Source organism: Halictus rubicundus, chromosome 13 (genome assembly GCF_050948215.1).
Source record: "Halictus rubicundus isolate RS-2024b chromosome 13, iyHalRubi1_principal, whole genome shotgun sequence".
NCBI classification, from domain to species: domain Eukaryota; kingdom Metazoa; phylum Arthropoda; class Insecta; order Hymenoptera; family Halictidae; genus Halictus; species Halictus rubicundus.
The window spans coordinates 14,440,379-14,460,470 of NC_135161.1; the positions used below are offsets into that span (position 1 = coordinate 14,440,379).

General features: G+C 45.1%; 2 protein-coding genes across 21 annotated transcripts in view; one reads left to right on the plus strand and one right to left on the minus strand.

The window, feature by feature from the left end:
- Positions 1-17,566, minus strand: part of Dscam1 (Down syndrome cell adhesion molecule 1) — an 81,218-nt gene extending 63,652 nt beyond the window's left edge. For 11 of the 19 annotated variants that reach the window (XM_076799401.1, XM_076799393.1, XM_076799406.1 and 8 more), the window contains exons 1-5: positions 17,154-17,563; positions 14,891-15,014; positions 9,148-9,329; positions 7,330-7,468; positions 327-497 (exon numbers count right to left, since the gene is read on the minus strand). In XM_076799401.1, the coding sequence (XP_076655516.1) occupies positions 327-497; positions 7,330-7,468; positions 9,148-9,329; positions 14,891-14,978 (580 nt within the window). In that variant the 5' untranslated portion in view covers positions 14,979-15,014; positions 17,154-17,563. Of the gene's footprint in view, positions 1-326; positions 498-2,750; positions 2,913-5,522; positions 5,685-7,329; positions 7,469-9,147; positions 9,330-14,890; positions 15,015-17,153 lie in introns of all 19 variants that reach the window. The other 8 variants (XM_076799400.1, XM_076799408.1, XM_076799407.1 and 5 more) reach the window with 5 other exon arrangements.
- A 932-nt stretch (positions 17,567-18,498) lies between these two features.
- On the plus strand, positions 18,499-19,845 carry Dpm1 (Dolichyl-phosphate mannosyltransferase subunit 1). Of its 2 annotated transcripts, none has more exons than XM_076799653.1 (4): positions 18,499-18,713; positions 18,839-19,049; positions 19,224-19,414; positions 19,490-19,845. In XM_076799653.1, exons 1-4 carry the CDS (start codon positions 18,574-18,576, stop codon positions 19,707-19,709), a joined length of 762 nt encoding a protein of 253 aa, XP_076655768.1. In that variant the 5' UTR covers positions 18,499-18,573; the 3' UTR covers positions 19,710-19,845. The 2 variants fall into 2 exon arrangements, with proteins under 2 accessions (XP_076655768.1, XP_076655769.1); XM_076799654.1 differs by having other exon boundaries at positions 18,586-18,713; positions 18,813-19,049.
- Positions 19,846-20,092: the final 247 nt, after the last annotated feature.

The window sequence follows — 20,092 nt, forward strand, 5'->3', positions numbered from 1 at the left end:
TTCGATCAGGTTAGTTGACAGAACCCGACGACACGCCTCAGGGTACGCGACAGATTCCCTGGCAATTCGCGTCTCTCCGTGAAGCGCAAGCGGGACGCGCGACGCGACGTTTCAAAGTAATCGTCGGACGTTCCCCGACGCGCTTTCACGTCCGTCCCGTTCGCGTTCCCTCTCGAGGAGACGAGACTAGGCGGCTGGGCTCCAGGATTAATCGTAATGCGGAGCAAAGTTCCCGCAGAACCGTCGCGCCGCTGCGCCGCGCCGGAGAGGACAAGCGAATTCACCATGAGGCGTGTCTAACCCCGATTAACTTGAACCTATAGTACCCTGCCCGATAGCAGGATCCTCCGGAAGATAGACCTCGCCGTCCTCCCTGATCCACGCCTCGACAGTAACGAACTCCGCGATGTAACTCGGGATGCTGCACTTCAAGATCGCGCTGTTGCCCCTGATCACGTATTCCGTCAGAATTTCCGGCTGATACGGCTGCGTCACGACTGTCGTACAAAATTGGCTAACTATCTTCGATCGACGGATTCTCCGAAAAACCACCATTAAATCGCCTAATTCGTTATTATGGATACGAAAAGATTGCACTCTTTAGACATTTTATATTGTTTATTTAGCTCTCAACAGTTGTTCGATCTTTTACGGAAGTGTATTAGCACAATTCCAAAGTGCTATTGTACTTTGTTGACACTAAACCTACCACCGCCGGTCAAAATGACCGTTCTAGATTTTTTATTTTACGATTACTGAACTTGTAAAGATGCTTTCGTGTGAAACGATTAAATAAATATATATAGGAGAGCAAATAAACTCAATCTCGTCATTTTTGTAAGACAACATGTATTGGTCACTTTTAAGGCTCGGTAGGTTTAGTGTTAAAAAAAAATGGAGCGTTACAATTTTTTGCATTATTTAATTATTTTCGTCAGCTTGAATAAAAATGAATTTTCGAATATTACCTCTGAATACTGTTTGCTGATTGCTCATAAAGGCACGAAGAATCGCAACATGTAAAAAGGATTGATGCGTTCCATAAAAAAAAGTACAATTGTATTTTGGAATCGATTCATTTCTGTGGAAGATCGAACTGCCCGACAATAGAGCTCACTGAACAACGCGAAATTGTCCTATGCAATTTTTTCCTATCTGCAATAGAAATAGAGTTATAGCCTGACCTAGATTCACCCTGTATGCAGGGTTTAGTAAACAATGGGTAGGTGGTGATTCTACAGGGCGTTACGCGTTGCAATCGCGAGTAAATTTCGAGCCCTTTTTTAAGCTATATGAAATATTGTTTTGAATAAAAGCTAAACCGTATATCGGCCTATAAAATCTCTTTTTTCAAATTTACTGTAGCATTTATGCAATTGTTATAAAATGCGTCTGTAGAAAAGTAATAAAAAGAACACGACCAGTGCATCGTTTCCAACGGTTATTAAAATTTCCTGAAAATTGAAAAAGCTTAATCTTAATCTGTGCGTTCATCGTTTGATGTTCACAAATATTGAAAAAAAGGTCTGTAAAAGAGAGTTTACACTGAAACTCGTTAAGACGAGACTTGATAAGTTTGCGCTTACCCGATGAACTTTCAAAGACACTTTTCTTAGATAGGAGGCCGAGCATACGAAAATTGTAATCTATATTTTTCATTCTGTATCATGTTGAATCACCACCTCCCTGGTTGTGCCATTGGTTACTGAACGCCCTGTATACACAGGAAATCCGTGAGACATCAAGGTGGTCGGTAGTTCAGCGGAGCATACGCTTCAAGGAGATTTCTTGCCGATGCAAATTAGGAAGATCCATTACTCTCCCCGATCTCCTAGTCCCAGATTTTGCTCTGCTATCTCACAGTACTCTCCTTAAGAGGGTGTTCCCATTCCTCCGTTCGTCTTAAGGCTACATTTTGAGATTTTTCTCGGTAAACAACATATTTTGAATCTGCTGGCTTTCTAAAAATCTACCACTTAATGTATTCGCAAAACAATCTCAACACACATCCTCAAAACAGAATGGGAATTAGGTGGATCCCTTGTCGGCTTAAAGATAATACCTAAAATTGGAATTTTTTGTGAGAAAATAAATTAGAAAATTAAAAACATTTTAAATTTTCGGTACAGGCAATAAATTAATCGGTATTCATAGTGTACATTTTGGTACTATTTTCGAGTAGGTACTATTTGTAAACCGCCAAGGTGATCCCCTCACCTTCTTGAAGAACCCTTCGAGAAGATCCCTCACCCTATCCTACTTCGAAAAGTTTGCTCTCCACCGTCTCGTGGGAGTCTCGACGTTCTGAATTCGCGACTCCGCAAAACTTGCGTCTCGATTCGAATGAACGAGCGTGTACGAGCGGACGATTTCCGGCTAACGTGGATCATTGTTGCCGCTATACGCGTCGCAGCCCAATTCATCCGTATCCTTACAATTAGAAGAGCCGTGGAATCCCTGCGTGAGAGCCGCAGCGGATGGTTCGTTAACCCGTCGCGTTGCCGCCGCCGTACAACTGCCGCCAGACTGGACCGCGCCGGAAACGAATCGTTACCACGTGCCACTTTGAACTTTTACCAAGTTTGGCGGGGAACGGGGGTGCCCGGTGGAGGAAAAAAAAACCTTGAGGGATTGGTGTGCCTCGGGACAGAGGGGCGAAGGGGAGCGAAGGAGACGCGACACAGAGTGGGCGAGAACGACGACGGAGGAGTGAGAAATAAAAAGTGTTAGGGTCCACGGGAGTTTAGTACCATAGTCGTTGGACGGTTTGAAGGTCGAACCGTCGCTTCCCACCCAGGAGTCAACCGACACAAATTCCGCGACGAAACTGGGTATGGTGCACTTCAAGATGGCTGCGTTGCCACGGATCACGTATTCGGACACGACCTCGGCTTCGTAGTATTGAGTCACGACTGGGGGGAAACAAGAGCACACAATAGAAGGGCTGCGCAAAGGACTTTTCTCGATTTCCTGAGCACTCGTTGTGTCTGAGGTTTCCGGCTGCGGGAGCAAGTGGCCGAAGGGCTTTGCTCTTTCATTCAGAGCCTGAGAATCTTCAACTGTTTCAATTGATCGATCAACCGGTCTGGTATCACAATAATATTCTAATAAAGGAAATTTTCTAGAATCTGTTATGACAGCAGAATTATTTAGTAAAAGATACTACCATTCGAACTACAGTATTTTTCTGGACGTTCAATAAAATAACTATTTTCCGCAAAAGTCTTTTAAACGTAAGTAAGTGTCACTTCGGCGACCTTGCAGAACCGGTAAAATAGAGAAATACAATCTCGAAACAATGGCGTAATAAATCTTCGCGCCATTGTACGCCTCGGGAAGCCTCAGACATCGTCAGCGATAACTGTGACATAATGAGCGTCCGGCACGGCTGAGTCAGACCATCTATCCCAGTTGCGCGATCCTTTCCGATCGGGCACCCCTCAGAAGAGAGCAGTCGCGAACGGTTTCGCTTATCATACGACGTTGACTAACGCGTTGCGACTCGCTGCCTAATTTCGACCCTTTATAATCCTCGAACCCCCTAGAAATCTCTACCGTTCTTCTCCTCCGGGTTAAAAAAGTTTCCTTGGTCGTCCTGCCAGCCGACCACTTGAACGAACTCGGCGACGAAGCTCGGTATGCTGCACTTGAGAATCGCTGCGTTCCCGCGTATTACGTACTCGTTGTTGACTTCGGACTGATAAAACTGGTGCACCACTAAAATGGAGGTCATGCGCTGATAATAACGGAGGTGTCGAACGCGCGCAATTCCTACGGTCGTAGCGCCTCGACAAGGCGATCATCGGTTTGGTTACCGCGGTGGCAGAGATCTGAAATAGCTGTGGCGTTATATGTATCGATCCGATAATCTCGTCGCCCGGCTTCCGGCGCATCGCGACGCGGTTTTCGTCAATCGCGATCTCTGGCCGGGAATACGGTACTGCACGGTTAAATTTACAAACGAGTTAACCCTACTCTTCTCCGAACACTGTCCAATAAAGAACATTCCATTTTCAGTAATCGTCGTCTTACCTTTATAATTGTAACACCAATGGATGGCTGAGACTCTCCCGATTAAAATGAGCCCAAACACGACGTGAATCGGGCTGATTTTACCGATTTAACATGGAGTCGACGCTCGAGCCGCTACCCCCACTACCGCGATCGTGCGATCGGAACGCGATAGTGGGGGTAGCGACTCGAGCGTCGGCAGCTCCTGACCAATCAGTAGCCCAGGCCTGATCTACGTCTTGATTATGTAGTTACATCGACAAAAATAGTCCGATTTACGTCGTGTTTGGACTCATTTTAATCGCAAGAATCTCGGCTATCCATTGGTGCCACAATTATAAAGGTAAGACGACAATTAATGGAAATGAATTACTGGAAATGTTTCAGTCGTACTACGTCTATCTCGCGTCCACTCGTTACACCGAATCTTCCGCTTTGTCGAGCCGTGCTCGAGTCAATTCTCGGGGCAAAAGATATCCCGAACTGATGTAAATTTAACCGAGCACCCCTGAACCTGGACCAGGTGTCCCTTGTAACCCGATCGCGCGACGTTGACGACAGCTTCCCCGGTTGTGGACGCGCCGTCGTTCTCCGTTTCGAGCAGATCGATTCGCATAAGCATCTCATGCCGCGCCCGCAACGAGTTTCCAGCTTGCAGGAGAAGAGAGCGTCGACGTCGACGTCGACGTGCCAGCCAAACGATCGGTGCACTCTGTGAGAGAGAGAGAGAGAAAGAGAGAGCGAGAGTCAAAGTGCACCGACAGAGTGAGAAAGAGAGTCACTCTTTCGCACTCTCTCTCTCTCTCTCTCTCTCGCTCTCTTCCCGTGTACAAGCCAGACACGCCTCCACGCATGTGCCGTCGCGACGCGAGAAACAGAGAGAAACGAGAGACGTCTCTCGTTCTGACGTCGATGTCGACGATATGCTCCAATTATTTCAGTCAGCACGCTCCGGACGGTGAACGTAACGAGCTGGGAACAATGTTAATGAGACGACGCTTTCGCGTGCTCGTATAAAACGATTATGCGACAGCTGGGAGTGACCGAGCCGAGCTTTCGGAACACCGCTCCGTTTTGCAGACGGGGTATTCGTGCTCGGACAATTGTCTGCGATCCGTCGCGGAGGACGTCTGTGGTTCGGATCGGGAAGTTCAGTGTCGTTTTAGACATTTTAGATTTACTCCATTTCATTAGGGTTGCGCAACCCCTTAAATTGCACCTACTTGATTGATATCATAAATGCACAAAACATAAAACGTGTACCTGCAAAAAGTTTTCCGATATTCTTCGGTGTAAATTTTTCTCCGATTTCTTTGTTGGTTCAGAAGTTCCAACAACGCGTCGCTGAACTTTCCGATCGGGACAATAACGCGTCTCGCGATGCCGGTCGGAGTTTGCCGAGTTTACCGAGTTTGAAGAACGCGTGGGCGATCTGCTCGAGGGAACGACGACAAGTTCCGTTTCTATTGAATAAAGCGAAATGGTTCGTTTCGATCGGATCGATCCGGTACCGTAATCGTCGCCGGGTAGGAATTCGTCTCCCTGATCGGTGTGCCAGGATAGAACCTTCACGAAATCGGCGACGAAGGACGGGACGACGCACTTCAAAATGGCACTGTTTCCACGGATCGCGTACTCCTTGTTCACGTCTGTGTCGTAGTACTGCGCCACCACTGCGATATATCGTCGTCCGAAGACCGTGTTAAATCGTGACTCGCGAGCGCAGTGAACGCTGCACTCCAGCCTCTCATTTTGCAATCTGCAATACGTTGCGAGCATGTCGAACCTCGGTTTTCGGGGCTTTCCGCTTCGATCGCCATCGACATTTAGGTCAACATTGATACGCGTGCGAACCGTCCCACGTGAAATCGCGCGGAATTTGCCGCATAGTCACCGATCTGTTCCCAACTATCAGAACTTGTACGTTCCGGGGAAATTAAAACTGTGCTTTTGCATTGTATAATAATATGCATTCATAGGCTCGATAGCACAGGGGGTTAAAATTCCAATTAAACATTTGTATTGTTCATAACGATTATAGTCTGTAAAATGAAATCAATGCAATCGGTGCAAAACCGAATAAAATACCAGAAACAAAAGCAGTCTGCATTCATTGCCGTTGCAATTCATGTGCCGACAACATTAATGCAACCATTTCTATAGCTATTACAATGCAAACAAATATCAAAATTAATGTAAATTAAATACAACGATACAAACGAATGCTGAGATTCTGAAATAAATCGGTGATCGTACCGGAAATTTCATGCGACATGGCCTGGTATGGCTCGCGTGCGGATTACAATCGAAAATTCAGGATTGCTGTCGATATCTTCGCGTGACCATTGGGCGACATGTATGTTCCAGTTACATACATGTATCGACTCGCAGCGTGTGCAGCATTACAACCAACGGAGGCTGGAGAGCAATAAATATTAAGGTAAACAACGGCGGCGGCGGCAGCGAATACACGTAATTCTAATCCGACACCTAAAACTCGTGGAACCGTGATAATTGCCACCGATATTTCACGAATATATCGCGAAGCTCGAAATACTGACCCAATTTCGACGACTTTCGTCGGTCGTTGTATGCTCGAAATTGCTGAAAAGAAGACGAGTTAGTTCGCTGTGCCTGGCCCTTTGAACGTCTTACCATTGTCATTACTTAATCTAGCTTTTAGTGATGAAAAAATGTTCTTATATCATATTTATTATACCTGAAATTTTAATCTTATTTTTTTATAACATTGCGAGAGATAAATGAGGATTTAACATCACTTTTTTTCCTACCGTATTACAAGAACAAGATGCGGACTTGTTATCTCTTTTATCCTATTGTATTACAAGAAGAAGATACAGGCTTAATATCACTTTCTCAGTATTACGTTACAAGCTCAAGATATTAACATGTTCTTCACACTGTTATCTTAACCCTTTGTACTAGAAACTATTTTCTATCTAAACTATTTTCGTTGTCAGAATTAGAAATGTCATTTTCTCGAAAAACGTAGGCATGCTCAATGTATTCTGTCTTTGTCGATAAAAATACGCATTAGCATAAACGCCCGCGGTCTAGCAGGAAATCTGCTCCGTTGTTAGAAAGTACTAGGAGTAGCCGCGGCTACCAAAGTGGCACGACCTGATTGTTTGACAGTGGCAAGACGTTCGATCCGTGCATCGCGGGCTGTTGAAACATGATCGCGTGTCGTTCACCTCGTTATCTTGTTTGAGAAGTAAGTAACAGCTGGCCAGGCAACAACGAGAGAGAGCGAGGTCCCGAGCGATTTTGGAATGCAAGTAAGAGGATAACACTTACCGGCTCTCACGTTAACGTCTCGGCTGTGAACTGAACCCGCCGGTGATCGCGCCAGACAGCTGTAAACCTGAGCATGAACCTCCTGACGGTAATCCTCGGCGCGGAAAGGTGGGAACACCAAGTTTCCATTCGGCAAAACCTGCGAAAATTTTTCGTTTCGTCACCAACGACCATTCTAATTTACCGCTAATTAGGCGACAATTAATCCGGCCTTCCTCCTTAGCCGAACTACTGACGTAAGATCGTTAATACGCCGCTAAATGCGCGACCCGTGGGAGTCAAAGAGTTCGATAGTGGGAAGTCAATTACACCAGATTTCCATAATTCCTATGCTACAGTTTTCTTTCGATAGAAGACTCGCTGGCTAATCAAGTTACAACGAGAAAGAATTTAAATCTAGAAAAGTCTATCAAGAATTCAGTTGGTAGCCACACAGGTAAAAATACGATTTAAAAATAAAGTGGAACTATATAACCAGTTGCCCGGTTACGAGTAAAAGGAAGTCCAATCTAGAACCCAGCGATTGGCATTTAATTTCTTTCACGGCGTAGGTGCTTTATGAAGAATTACGATAGGATATACTGGTCGATCTTTCTCTCGGTGTGCGAACGCGGCGAGTGGGTGTCGCGTGTAGTGCCTCTCAATGAATTGCATTGTTGCTACGGTCGATGATCATATAAAAGTTTGATTTATTCGCCATCGAGTGGGTAATTAACTCCTGTTTCATCGACTAATTTTCATAAAAATTAGTTAGGATAAATGAGTCTAAAGTATTCCGCGAAAAGCGTTCGCGAACCAACAAATGTTTTACATGGAAAGTAGTGATTAATTTTCTCCCTAATAAAGAACGTGACTCAACTGAAACAGGTTAATTTTTATGGTATATATATTCGCAAAAATTTTCAACGCGCATTTTTCTTTTATTTTCTATTCGATAAACTGGATTTACCATGCCCAATTTCAGCGGCTGTTCTCATACTTTCAATGTGAATATTTGCCGATATAAAAGACTGCGTGCCAAATGTTTTTGCGAGCTCCATATCGCGCATACTACAACCTTTGTTGGAAAATATGCCGGAGCGAATGTCGTTCATTGTTGGAGGAAGTATTTTCTGCATTATAAAATTAACCGTCAGCAACGTGAGAAAAAGATTAACAAAAAAACAGAATGACTTTTACAAAATTATTTTGCTGCTCAAATAAACTAGCACACGATTATTTTAAATAACATGGAAATTGTATCTAATGTGAGAAGTAAATTGAATTGAAAAAATGAGTATTTCAGTGCAGAAATGATTTACTGGCACGTATTCCATCGCACAACTGTTAAAGGATTTCTGTATAGGTGAGATTACAATTACGATTGGACACGACGTCTCTGTCATAGTGTTAGGGTTGTCGACCCACACTGTGATCGATCCGTGCAGTTTGCCTGGTAGTCTATCAACGGCCGATCAACGTCGAAGCGAACGCAAATAGGAAAATTTAAATTTCATATTTTACCCCGCATGCGGCACATGTTCTTTTTAAAACTTGGATTTCCAACCGAGAAGTCTCGATAATTCCATAAAATCGGTACTAATTTATGTAATGAATTAAAAATGAAAACGTTCAAATCTCAGATGGTTAAGTAAGATTTTGGTGTACAAGTGTTCGCTGTGATTTGTCAAAATGTTACTTTCGACCCTGTTCTCTCCTACATTAATTTTTACAGAGACATCGCCAACACGTTCTGGTTGGGCAGAGAGACTGCAAATCGAAGCGGTAATACCTGGCGAACCAGCTTGTGCAGCGGCAAGGTAAAAAATAAACACATACCTGTCGGAGTCCCGGAACGTCCCCTACAGCACTTCCGTCGGCGCGAACCCAAATAATATCCGGTTGGGGGTTTCCTCTGGCCTGGCATTCGACGACAGCTCCGGTTCCGTTCGAGAAGTCAACTCGGTTTGGTGGTTCCTTGACAAACACGGGTCCCATAGATTCATCCTCAGCGTAAGCCACTGCGGACAAAGAGAAGAGAAAAGTTTGCTGGGTGATCAGGAAAACGGATTCAACGATTCCGGGTGGCGTTTGTCGTGTTTATCGGCTCGCCAAACCCCCCGGGTCGAGGCACCAACGAAGGCACGCTAAGAGATTAATTAGTCCGAAACTGTGACCGGGCGACGTAACTTTTGTTGCGTGTCTTTCGGTTTCGTTAGGCGGCCGTCTCCGCCAGGATATACGCGACACCCACGTTCAATTGGCGCGTCGCCAATTGTAGCAAACAACAGGTTGCCGGTCTGCTATTGAATAATATGCTATCAACGTCACGTGACCATACGGGAGACGGTAACACGCGTGATTTGTTTTCCGTCACAGGCATTCGCGATCATAGTAAAAAATTGTGTCATACTTTTCAAATTTTTCCCACTTCCCTTGAATACGTTGTACCTTGATTCCACAAGATAAACTGCATTTTCCAGACTCGTTAACACACTTTCCAAATGTACCAATTACTTTGAATGGTTCTTAGGTCTCGGTATCAGCCTTCGGAAAATCAGCATCGACGGCGAGTTTTCCTCGCGAGCCGATCGCCGCCATTCGAGTCACGATTTATTCTTAGATCCATATTCAGTCGGTTTACACGTGTTTACGATTATACAAGAGCTCATTGTGCCACTTTCTTCCTGCGTAACCGCATGCCGACTTAACCGCGTCCAGAACGGATAAGCGCGAGCACCGGTCGTCGTAAAATCGAGTTACGAACAAAACCGGTTGGCGAACCAACAGTGCACACTTGCCAGCCAGCCAACGCGAGCGACAGGAGGCGCGCTCAGGTACGAAGGAACAGGTGTTCCGAACTTTTGTCGTATCGGGACTCGACGCTCTGCACGGATTTTGTCCTTGCGGTCGTCCCGCTTTTATCCTTATATTGGCTCGTTACCTTCGTACCAATTCAACTGTACAGGCTGTAGAAAAAGTAATGGTCGTCCGTCCTAGGCGTGAATCTACATTTCTGGATCGGTGGACGCGTTCGGATCATAAATTTCAAGTTGCAAAATGTGAAACAAAATAACAGAAATATGGAAGAAAACCTTGTAAGTATTATAATTGTACCTGTCTTTCGGAGACTATTTTCAAAGCACGAAACGCCACGCTTCTACGCAATCGCTAAACACTACGCGACACACTTTAGGAAATCGTGACAGCGAACGAGAAGATGTTGCTCCGACCACGGTCAAAATAATACTGCGACATGTAGGATCAGACGCTGAGGGTGTATAAATTCTAGATAGAAAAACGGGGAAAACAAAGTCTGTCAAGTTCTGAGAATTTGTTCGAAGCATCGTCAAGTTTTTGCCGTTCTCTCGGTAAATAAAAGTCCTTTCATAGAAAAATTATGGAACAGCCGGCAGATGATGTGTTGACAAATAAAAAAGGTCAGGAAAACCGATTTTCGTAGCGTTCTGACCGGAAGTCCTCCCATTGGCAATCCTCGTCACTCGTCGCGCGGGAGTAATCGGATGCAGGAATTCAATAATATTTCCAGGAGAGTGAGAGAGAGAGAAGCGATTCAAGGATCTACTCCGCGCGAGTTGAATGAACAGCGGTGTTCATTAACATTGGCACGAACACAGGCGCCGCGGCGAGAAAGGTCGAAGGCACATTGATCGGTGACCCGATATCAGCCCGAGAGCGATTTTTCGTAAAGTTCCAGCGTTACGCGCTCACGATCAAAGACGGGATTCTGCGCGGTCGATAACCGGCCCGTAATCTATATATAGTCAAGCGTTTGAAACGACCGGACACGCTGCATCGAATACATTTCTAGCAAACGTACGCGTGTGCACGCCGCTGTAATATAGTCGTATCCCACATCTACGGTTACGCGCCTGACTCACGGCCGCGTTTACGCGTGTTGGAGCTGGGAGGATCGTGACGATCATAATGATCGAGCCTTCTGAAAAACTCGGACTCGCGCACGGTCCCTGCTAGGCGATGCTCGATTCCCATTCGATTCCTTTGTTTAGAAGATCGCGGTTCTTTTTATGCATTGACACTTTACTACACTGGAAAAAATTTATTTTCCATTCGAGTTCCATGTAACCAGATGTGCAGAAAGTGGTGAGCGAGTAACCGAAGGTTAAGGGCTACACACAATCGCGCGTTGCTGTTTGGGATCGATACTAATTCAGAAGGGTCGTACCCATCGCTAGAAACGAGCCACGCTGCGCCCGCCGCGCCGTGTAATTTAGGCGTTTTCGTATTTAATGAATGTAATATGCGCCGAGTGGTTGAAACCGTGTCACCAGTGATAAACCGGCTATCTAAATCGGAAAACGTGACGTCGATGGAAACATTCTAGACAGGAAGTCGGGAGAAATTCCTGAGCGCGTCGAGGCAAACGCGGATTCGTTTGGTTTAACCCTTGGTGAAACCGAAAAGGTTAACAACCTTTGAGCAAACAGGGTACCTGTTATTCACGTTATTATTGTACGGCTTTCCTTCCAATGCAAATGCGTTCCTTCGATTTTCAATGCAGATGTGCAGTCGGTTCACCATAAATATTCACTCGGCCCATTGACCCAGTGAGATTCGCACACGTTGCTTCACCCATACCAGTAGCAACATCGTTGTACCCGAACCTGCACGAATAAAATCCAGACACAGGTGAAAAGTTGGCCGAACAATGGGCCACTGCCCATTGCTGTTGCTGATCGCTGTTTTCGATCGACTTCTCGAGAGTCGCTCGATTAAACGTTTCCGTTGCCGAACCTTCGCAACAGATTCTCTTTGATTCTGCGCGCGAAGGATCTATGACGTCATCGGATTCGAGATTTGCACATTCCATGGACAGCATCCGAAAGGCGTCTCAACGGACGCTGAATCATCTCCGAGCATGACGGAGCCGCAACACTAGAAGATTCACCTGGCGCGGTTGCTCCAGGCCGCTCCGGCAAAATGCGATTCTCTTTCAGGAATGGGCGTCCGTTCTGGGAACAGCAGCTGTTCCTTTCCCTCGGTTCCCTCCTCCACGGAGCTTGGTTTTCTTGGTCTTTTCTTCGGCAGCTGCGCTCCGAGCTCAGTTTCTACCTACGCCTCGCGGACCTTTCACGTCCATCCGCGACCGACTCGAAACGAGCAGAGCACGCCTGGAGATTGCATCGACAGCTGCGATGCCGATTTCCTATCCGCGCTCTTCCTCCTTTCTTTCTTCCTGCTTCTTTCTTCAAGTTCTTCGGAAATTCCACGGAGACCGAAAACCGCGTTAGTCTTGACGAGCTTCTGATCTGTTCAGGTCGCACAGTGTTCGAAATATTTCTTCATGGATTATAGATTTGGCCCCTGAAGTATAGACATGCATTTATGAAACACCCTGTATATTCTAAGAGAACCTGCAATACTTGAAATCAAGGAGGACCAGACGGATAACACCTCCCACCGGTTCACACATTTTCCAATTGCTAAAAGTTCGAAATCTGTGCTAGGGAGGGGCGGAGGGCGTGACGTAAATATTCCGCGAGAAAAGGGGCAGGATCGTTAACGTTCGGAATTAATGAGGGTCGATCTACTTTGCACAGATGCTCCTCGCTCACAGCTGAAGCACAAGAAACGCTGAAAAATCCGGGCTTGAGCTTCAGGGAATCTCGCCGGGTGTGTGACGTCAATCCATCCGTTCTCAAGAAAATCCCGTCCCTTCTTACTAAATACTTTAATGGTCACGCAACGTTGACAGATATCGGAACAGTTAGCCGATTCCGCGAATCGCCAGTCGTTAGTTTTCCTATCGATCGAGCATACGCTGCGTCAGCGCTTCGATGTAAATAGACCGCACATTCGAATACACGTTTTCTCCTAAAAAATCGTAACTACGAACAGAATGTTCATCAATTTCAAACAAACATGTCGAATCGCAAAACTGTTAAAGAGAAATATCGAACTCTTGCTATAATATTTATAAGTCGAGGAGTGCATGAACGTATCAACTGTGAAAAGGTTATCATAAAATAACTCATCCAGCTAACTCGGAAGTGATGTGTTTTACGACAATGTTATTGCCGTTTATAGTTCAAATAAATAATGAGTGTTATCAGTGATGACATTAATATGAAATTTGCATCAACTACAATTTCACTTATGATAACATTTAAGGATTAATAAACGCGGCTCTTGTCATTTTTACAAGACTACTGATAAATCTAGCCCCGCTCGAACAAGAAGTATTGATGATCCATAAGCTGGGCAGATATCTCATTGACCCTCTTTAACTACTTTTAGTAGCAATTTTTTACGAGCGCCACTTAGTCACTCGACCCAAATCTTCATTGATACTTATTCATACAACACTTGCTCGTTTTCTTAGACACGCTACCACGTTATCCAACAAGAAATATATATGTTACCCGATTTGAAAAATGGCAAGCTGTCCATCTAGTTTGTCACGTAAGAGCTTACTCGATATTTCCGAGGGAAAAAATTCAATTTGAAAAATTTGTAGACAGATTAAAACTGCATTTAAAATACTATCACGATTTTATCAAATAATGGATCAAATCCCCTGCTCGCAGGGTTGCCCCCTGCAATAAAGAAACAAATAATAAAGAAATTGCGATGCCCATAAATGATCGACGTGGCAGTGAAAGCGTTAATACACGTGTAAATAATTCGTTCGACAATCGCGTTTACGATTCTGATTGAACACTTTGTGCCGGGAGTAGTGATAGTAGATTTACGCTTCAGCGTGGACACAATGCATAAGGAACGTGTCATCCGGAAGATTGTTAAGGGAAAGATGAATTACTGCGTCAGCTGCTGCTGGCTCGGCAGCTTGTACCGCGTCATACGTTCTCAATGCATAAACGATTAGATAGGCAAGATACAACGCAGCGACGCGACGCACGCTCGCGAATGGTTAGCGTGCTCCGAGCAGCAGCACCAGCACCAGCAGCAGCAGCAGCGGCCACTTCCTCTTTCTGCCGGACAGAAAAGGAGATTTGTTCCCAGATAAACGTGCTTCGCGCCGAGAGCTTCATTTCTCGAGCAATTAACGCGTTACAATTAAACTGCGAATCGTTATGCGAAATAACCATAACTTCGAGTCCATTCGGAACATACTTTTTTAAACTGGTAACTGTTTTGCTTCATTTTAAGAACGTGCGTATTATCTACATACGTGGGAAGTTTGTCTTGATTCATTCCTTATTAGTCATAGTTGGATCAATTTGGTATCGTAACGATACGATAACTCACGTTGATCTTTACGATCTGAACATTCGCGTATTCCCTTGCTATCTTAACTCTTTCAACATTAGAACTGCTCGACCAATTAGGACGGTTTCAGATTCCTTGTTTTACGATGAACGAAACTGTAGGAATGCTTTTCTGGAAAATTATTAAGTAAACGTATTTATTCGAGCACACCTTGCAATGAAACTCAGTGCCCAGGTCAGTCATAAGGTGATCTAACACTCTATTAAAACGGTTATTGTAATTTACCTCGTCATTGCATTCGAATCACAGTCCATTTATAACTGAATAGAACCGCTCCTATTTAACGATGCATTACTATTCTCCAACTCACCGGTCGTCAATGCCAGTAGAGCCAATAGAAGCATAGTCGCGATACAGGTGGGTATCTTAAACCCTCCGCCTGGGGGATCACGCCACATCTTGATCCTGTTTTCCTTGATCGCACTGATTCTCACCTGACGTCACACAGAAAAAGCACACAACTGAACGACGAGAGCTTGCGACGCACGTGAAAAATTGATCGCAACAGCCACGCTAATTCCTCCGAAGGACCGGGTCGGATATGTGAACGCGAAAAGAAACCCCAATGACCGCCGGTAAAACGTCCTACATCGTATCCCGTGCAGTCACTATATTTGAATCGAACGACCTTTGTATAGGGTTCAAGGCCGACTAGTTTATTCGGAGCGGCCTGGCTCGATACCGCGATCGTCACCTCGAACATTTTCGAGCTTGCGTGAAAAATCGGCATGCGTGACACAGCGCGAGCCCTGCGCAAGCTTTACAACAGAAGCCGACGCATCGTCATCGGTCGTACTTAACAGTTCCCTGTGTTTCTACAATTTCATACGACCAATACGCTCTACTGCCAGCATATAAGCGAAATCTACCTCGCGTCTTGCACGAGAGAAAATCCGAATGAATGAGAAAGAAAAATGCGTGACTGGGATGGGCAAAATTTAACGCTGAACCTACCACGGTCGAATGTTCTGTTTCACAAATATTGAAATTACGAGGAAATTCATACTACTTATGAGATTACCTAATATTTACAATGACAAAACAGTTCTGGTAAAATAGAGTTCTAAGAACGTCACAAAGTTATTCGAAATTGGTCTCCGCACTCTGTGACGTCGTCTCGAATAATCAAGATTTTAATTTGTATAAAACCCAAATAATTCCAAAGTTCCTCGCAACGATCCGAATCGGACCAGCATATACACAATTGGGAAACAGTATTTCACCCATCCCTGCTCGCGGGAGAGCAACCGGAACAAAAACCGTGCAGCAATCTGCGCAAAGTGACTGAGAGGATGCAAGGGCTCAGACGACCCCCTAAAAGCGGAGAGCAGACGAAAACGAAAAAAAAAAGAAGAAGAACGAAATAAGATGCTAGGAGAAGAGGAAGCGCGTGAGAAATGAAAGACAGGTCGAAAAGCCTTTTGGCGTCCGTCGGTTCGTGATAATCCCTGGAACACGTTGCCGGCAGTTTTTCAAAACCACCGGGGAAACATCGTGCACGTGCTGAATCACTGATGGCACACCGGTGCCAGGGTAGGAAGAAGACAACGAACCGGATAGAAGAGAGTGGAGGAACAGGCTGAGAGGAGAAAAGGAGAGAGAGAGAGAGGAGAGAAAGAAGAGAAGAGAAGAGAAGAGAAGAGAAGAGCAGAGCAGAGAAGAGAAGAGAAAGCACGGAGTAGTGCTGCTCGTCACGGAGCTGCTCCCTCTCGGTGGGTTTATTGATCGCAGGGTGCGGAGCGGACCAATCTACCCCTCATGCAGCGTACGCCATGCTTGCTGGTAGGTATTTGCCCGAGCCAGTCCGCCTGCCTGCCTGCCCGATTCCCTGCTCCTCGTGCAGCCTTCGCTAAATCCGGAAAACCCGCCTCCGACCCTATAAAATACCGCATCGGCCGGCTACCTGGACCAGAAATACCACGGGCCCTGCGCCGGTCGGGCCAAACACCTCTGCCACCGGGTGCAAATCGAAAGATTATACGGCACGCGAGGCTCCCTTAATTAATTCACCGATACTTCTGCCATCGGAGCACACCGACGTGCCATCGACGAATCTAGGACATGCCGCATCTGCTCCCGTCTCCCACAGAAGGTCACCACCCATCGTCCCGAACCGTAGAGAAAAAGAGAGCCGATCGGAGACGAATCTCCTCCAGCTGCAGCCGATAAATCGTCTCGAGGAGAGAACGGCATCGAACGATTTCAACCGATGTTCTAAAAGGGCTCTATGTAACTCTACGTAACTACCCGGTTCAAAGATCGACGTTTTCTGGTTGAACGGGCTGTTGCGATCCAATTCAAGGGAAGCCGGGGCTTCCGAGAGAAACGATCACCCGCGATGATCACACTCGGTATTCACAGGAGCACATGTAGTACCACACCGTACACACCCACACGGGAGATTTCGCGAATCTCGCGGAGACCGGTTGATTTCTCTAATTTCTCTTTTCTTTTTCGGGATTTGTTTGAATCGGTTTCCCCGGTAGAATCGTATGCGGAAACCGCGGTGCTCGAACCACCTTTCGAGCGTGACTCACACGTGTGAACGGTGACGTTTCCACCGGTCTACGTACCGACAACACGTCGATTAGATCGCAAAGAATACACGCTGACCAGTACACACACCGCTCAGAGAACAGAACGAACACTCTAGGTCCGTGGACGGCCGAAGAGTGCAGCGAGGAGCGTCGTTTTGCTTCGGGACAGCGGCTGCTCCACACGGGATCTCGAGGTCGGCGGTGGGGGGTCGTCGTCGTGGTACGCTCTTGCGTCGCGACGCCCGGTAGTGGGGACGCCGGTTGGTCGACCTTTCTCGCACGCGACCGTTGCCGCTACCGTCGTCGTCGTCGTCCTCGTCCTCCTCATAGTCGTCTCGCGTGCGCTTTCGCACCGTATCCCGTAATTGCAATTGGTCCCGACAAGTCGTATTTGAAATTGAAATTGGAAATACCCGGCCCGGTTTTTCATTTCCACCGTTTTAACACCTCGCGTCTCGAGCAACCCTTTGCGCCGCCACCGTGGGCCAGAATCATAAATTAGCTGGACAAAAACCTGAAAATTTCATACCGTTAAAGGTACGTTTACCAAGTTAGTTTACACTCGTGAACGCGGTCACGTGCAAACGCACGTTGAACGCTATATGTTTTCGAGCAGACGATAAATAAACGCTTCAGCGCCTACGCTCACCCGAATAGTTGCATTTGTCGATCGTTCTTTCGTTACGAGTTCGAGTACCTTGCTACGTTACTAATCGAATTATTATTATCATTACTTTGCTTTGTACCAAATAAGGTGTATATGCGAATTTAGCTTCAAATCAACATTCAATAAACTCTTCGGCTTTTTTAATTCATTTCAATTCCATTTTCACTCTTTCAAAAGAATGTATCTTTAAAGCACATAGTAATTTTCAATAAAAGTGTTCTCAATCGGGAGTTATGATTTCTTTCAAAAACGGATCCCATATTAGACGCGAATCTTTTTAAATGATTACCCTTTAGGTAGGCACCTACTATTACCTCTATGTATAGTTTCAAAATAGGCATTTATGTACAAATTTTTAATACCGAACCCTTAACTCTTTACCTACTGAAAAACTTCTCAATGAGTTTATCAATAACTGTGCTATGTCAAATGTTCATTTTCTGTCAAAAATAGCGTCAAAATAAGATGTATCTGAAATAACTTCCCACTCGATTAACGTTCGAGACTGTAAATTGCTATTGAGAAATTGATTAAGGAAGTTACAAGTTATAGAGGTTCGAATTTCGTATACGATTTATCATCAGTTTTTTAATATTTCGGAAAAATCCTCGTTAGGAAAGGGTTAATATTCTTTTAAAAATCCTCTATTTTATGATGGCGTCTCGACCCGCCAACTAGACACGTCACCGGAAGTACACTGTTTTACTGACGCATTCTCCGGATCCGCGTGGATTCGACAGTGCGACACTTGATAAGGAAGAAGCCATCCGTGCGCCGAAAGCTGTCAAGATGATAGAAAAAGAACAGACGAAAAAAGAGATAAAGGAATTAGCGAAAAATGACAAATACTCGATTTTACTACCGACGTACAACGAGATTGAAAATTTACCTATAATCGTTTGGCTTATCATCAAATACATGGACGAGAGGTAACTACTATACCAACATAACCTCAATTACGGATAAAGTAACTCCTGCCGGATGAGAATAAAGGATTGAAAATATCTCAAGTATGAAATATTAATCAGTCTAGCGAACATATGCAACATTCTAGCGAACTTGATTATGAGATAATCGTAATCGACGATGGTTCTCCTGATGGAACGTTGGACATGGCTAAACAGCTGCAAAATGTATACGGTGAAGATAAAATAGTACTGAGACCGAGGGAGAAAAAGCTTGGACTGGGAACAGCTTATATGCATGGGATTAAACATGCTACAGGAAATTTCATTATCATCATGGATGCCGATCTGTCCCATCATGTACATATTTTCCTTTGTAAACGAATAATCCGTGCTAGGCGTGGGTGCGGATCCTTCTATCGAATATATTTTAGTTATTTTTCCTTAGATGTCCATTGTACTTAGGAGTGCTCGCTGCCCGTGTCTAGTTTACACATGTAATTGAAATTTACATGTACTTTTTATCTTCTTCAGCCCAAGTTCATTCCTAAAATGATAGAGCAACAGAGGTATCTTGATCTGGACGTGGTTAGCGGCACTAGGTACGCTCATGGCGGAGGTGTTTATGGCTGGGACTTCAAAAGGAAGTTAATAAGTAGAGGGGCAAACTTCTTGACGCAAATCCTCCTGAGACCGGGTGTCAGTGACCTCACGGGAAGCTTTAGGTACACGATCTTACACTACTACTATGCATAATCTGTACAGCATAGTACTCTTAATTCTTATTCTTGCGATCACAGGTTATACAAGAAAGAAGTATTAGAGAAATTAATCCAATCCTGCGTATCCAAGGGATACGTATTCCAGATGGAAATGATAGTCAGGGCTAGGCAATACAATTATACCATAGGAGAAGTACCAATTTCATTCGTGGATCGTGTTTATGGTGAATCGAAGCTGGGTGGATCAGAAATCTTCCAATTTGCGAAAGGTCTTCTATATCTTTTCGCTACCACATAATCTGGACCGGAACTCACCATTTCTGGAGAACATTCCCTATATTGCAAACAAAATATATAGATTAGAACACGTATGGAGTAAGCAATTGTATACCAATGGATGCTTTTATAAAATAAACGTATGTGATTGTTACGTTCTATGGCGATTTAATCACGTAGAAAAGTACGCTCACGGTCCCATTGAGCGCACAAATTGATATAAATTGAGCCACTCGACTTAAAAATGAAGGAGCACGTGCCCGTGCGCACGTGGTCGTGAATGGACGACGCGAAATACATATAACGATTCTCGCGAGCAGTTCCACCCTCGCCGCACCCTCTGACGTCACGCAGCCTCCGTTTATTGATCCATTACGAAATTACAGTCTATATTTCGGCTTGAGT

Excerpts from the sequence above, each read along its gene's own strand:
- Dpm1 (XM_076799653.1), top strand. The coding sequence starts at position 18,574 with ATGATAGAAAAAGAACAGACGAAAAAAGAGATAAAGGAATTAGCGAAA. Across the intron at positions 19,050-19,223 it reads ATGCCGATCTGTCCCATCAT|CCCAAGTTCATTCCTAAAAT; the intron begins GTACATATTTTC and ends TATCTTCTTCAG. Across the intron at positions 19,415-19,489 it reads GACCTCACGGGAAGCTTTAG|GTTATACAAGAAAGAAGTAT; the intron begins GTACACGATCTT and ends TTGCGATCACAG.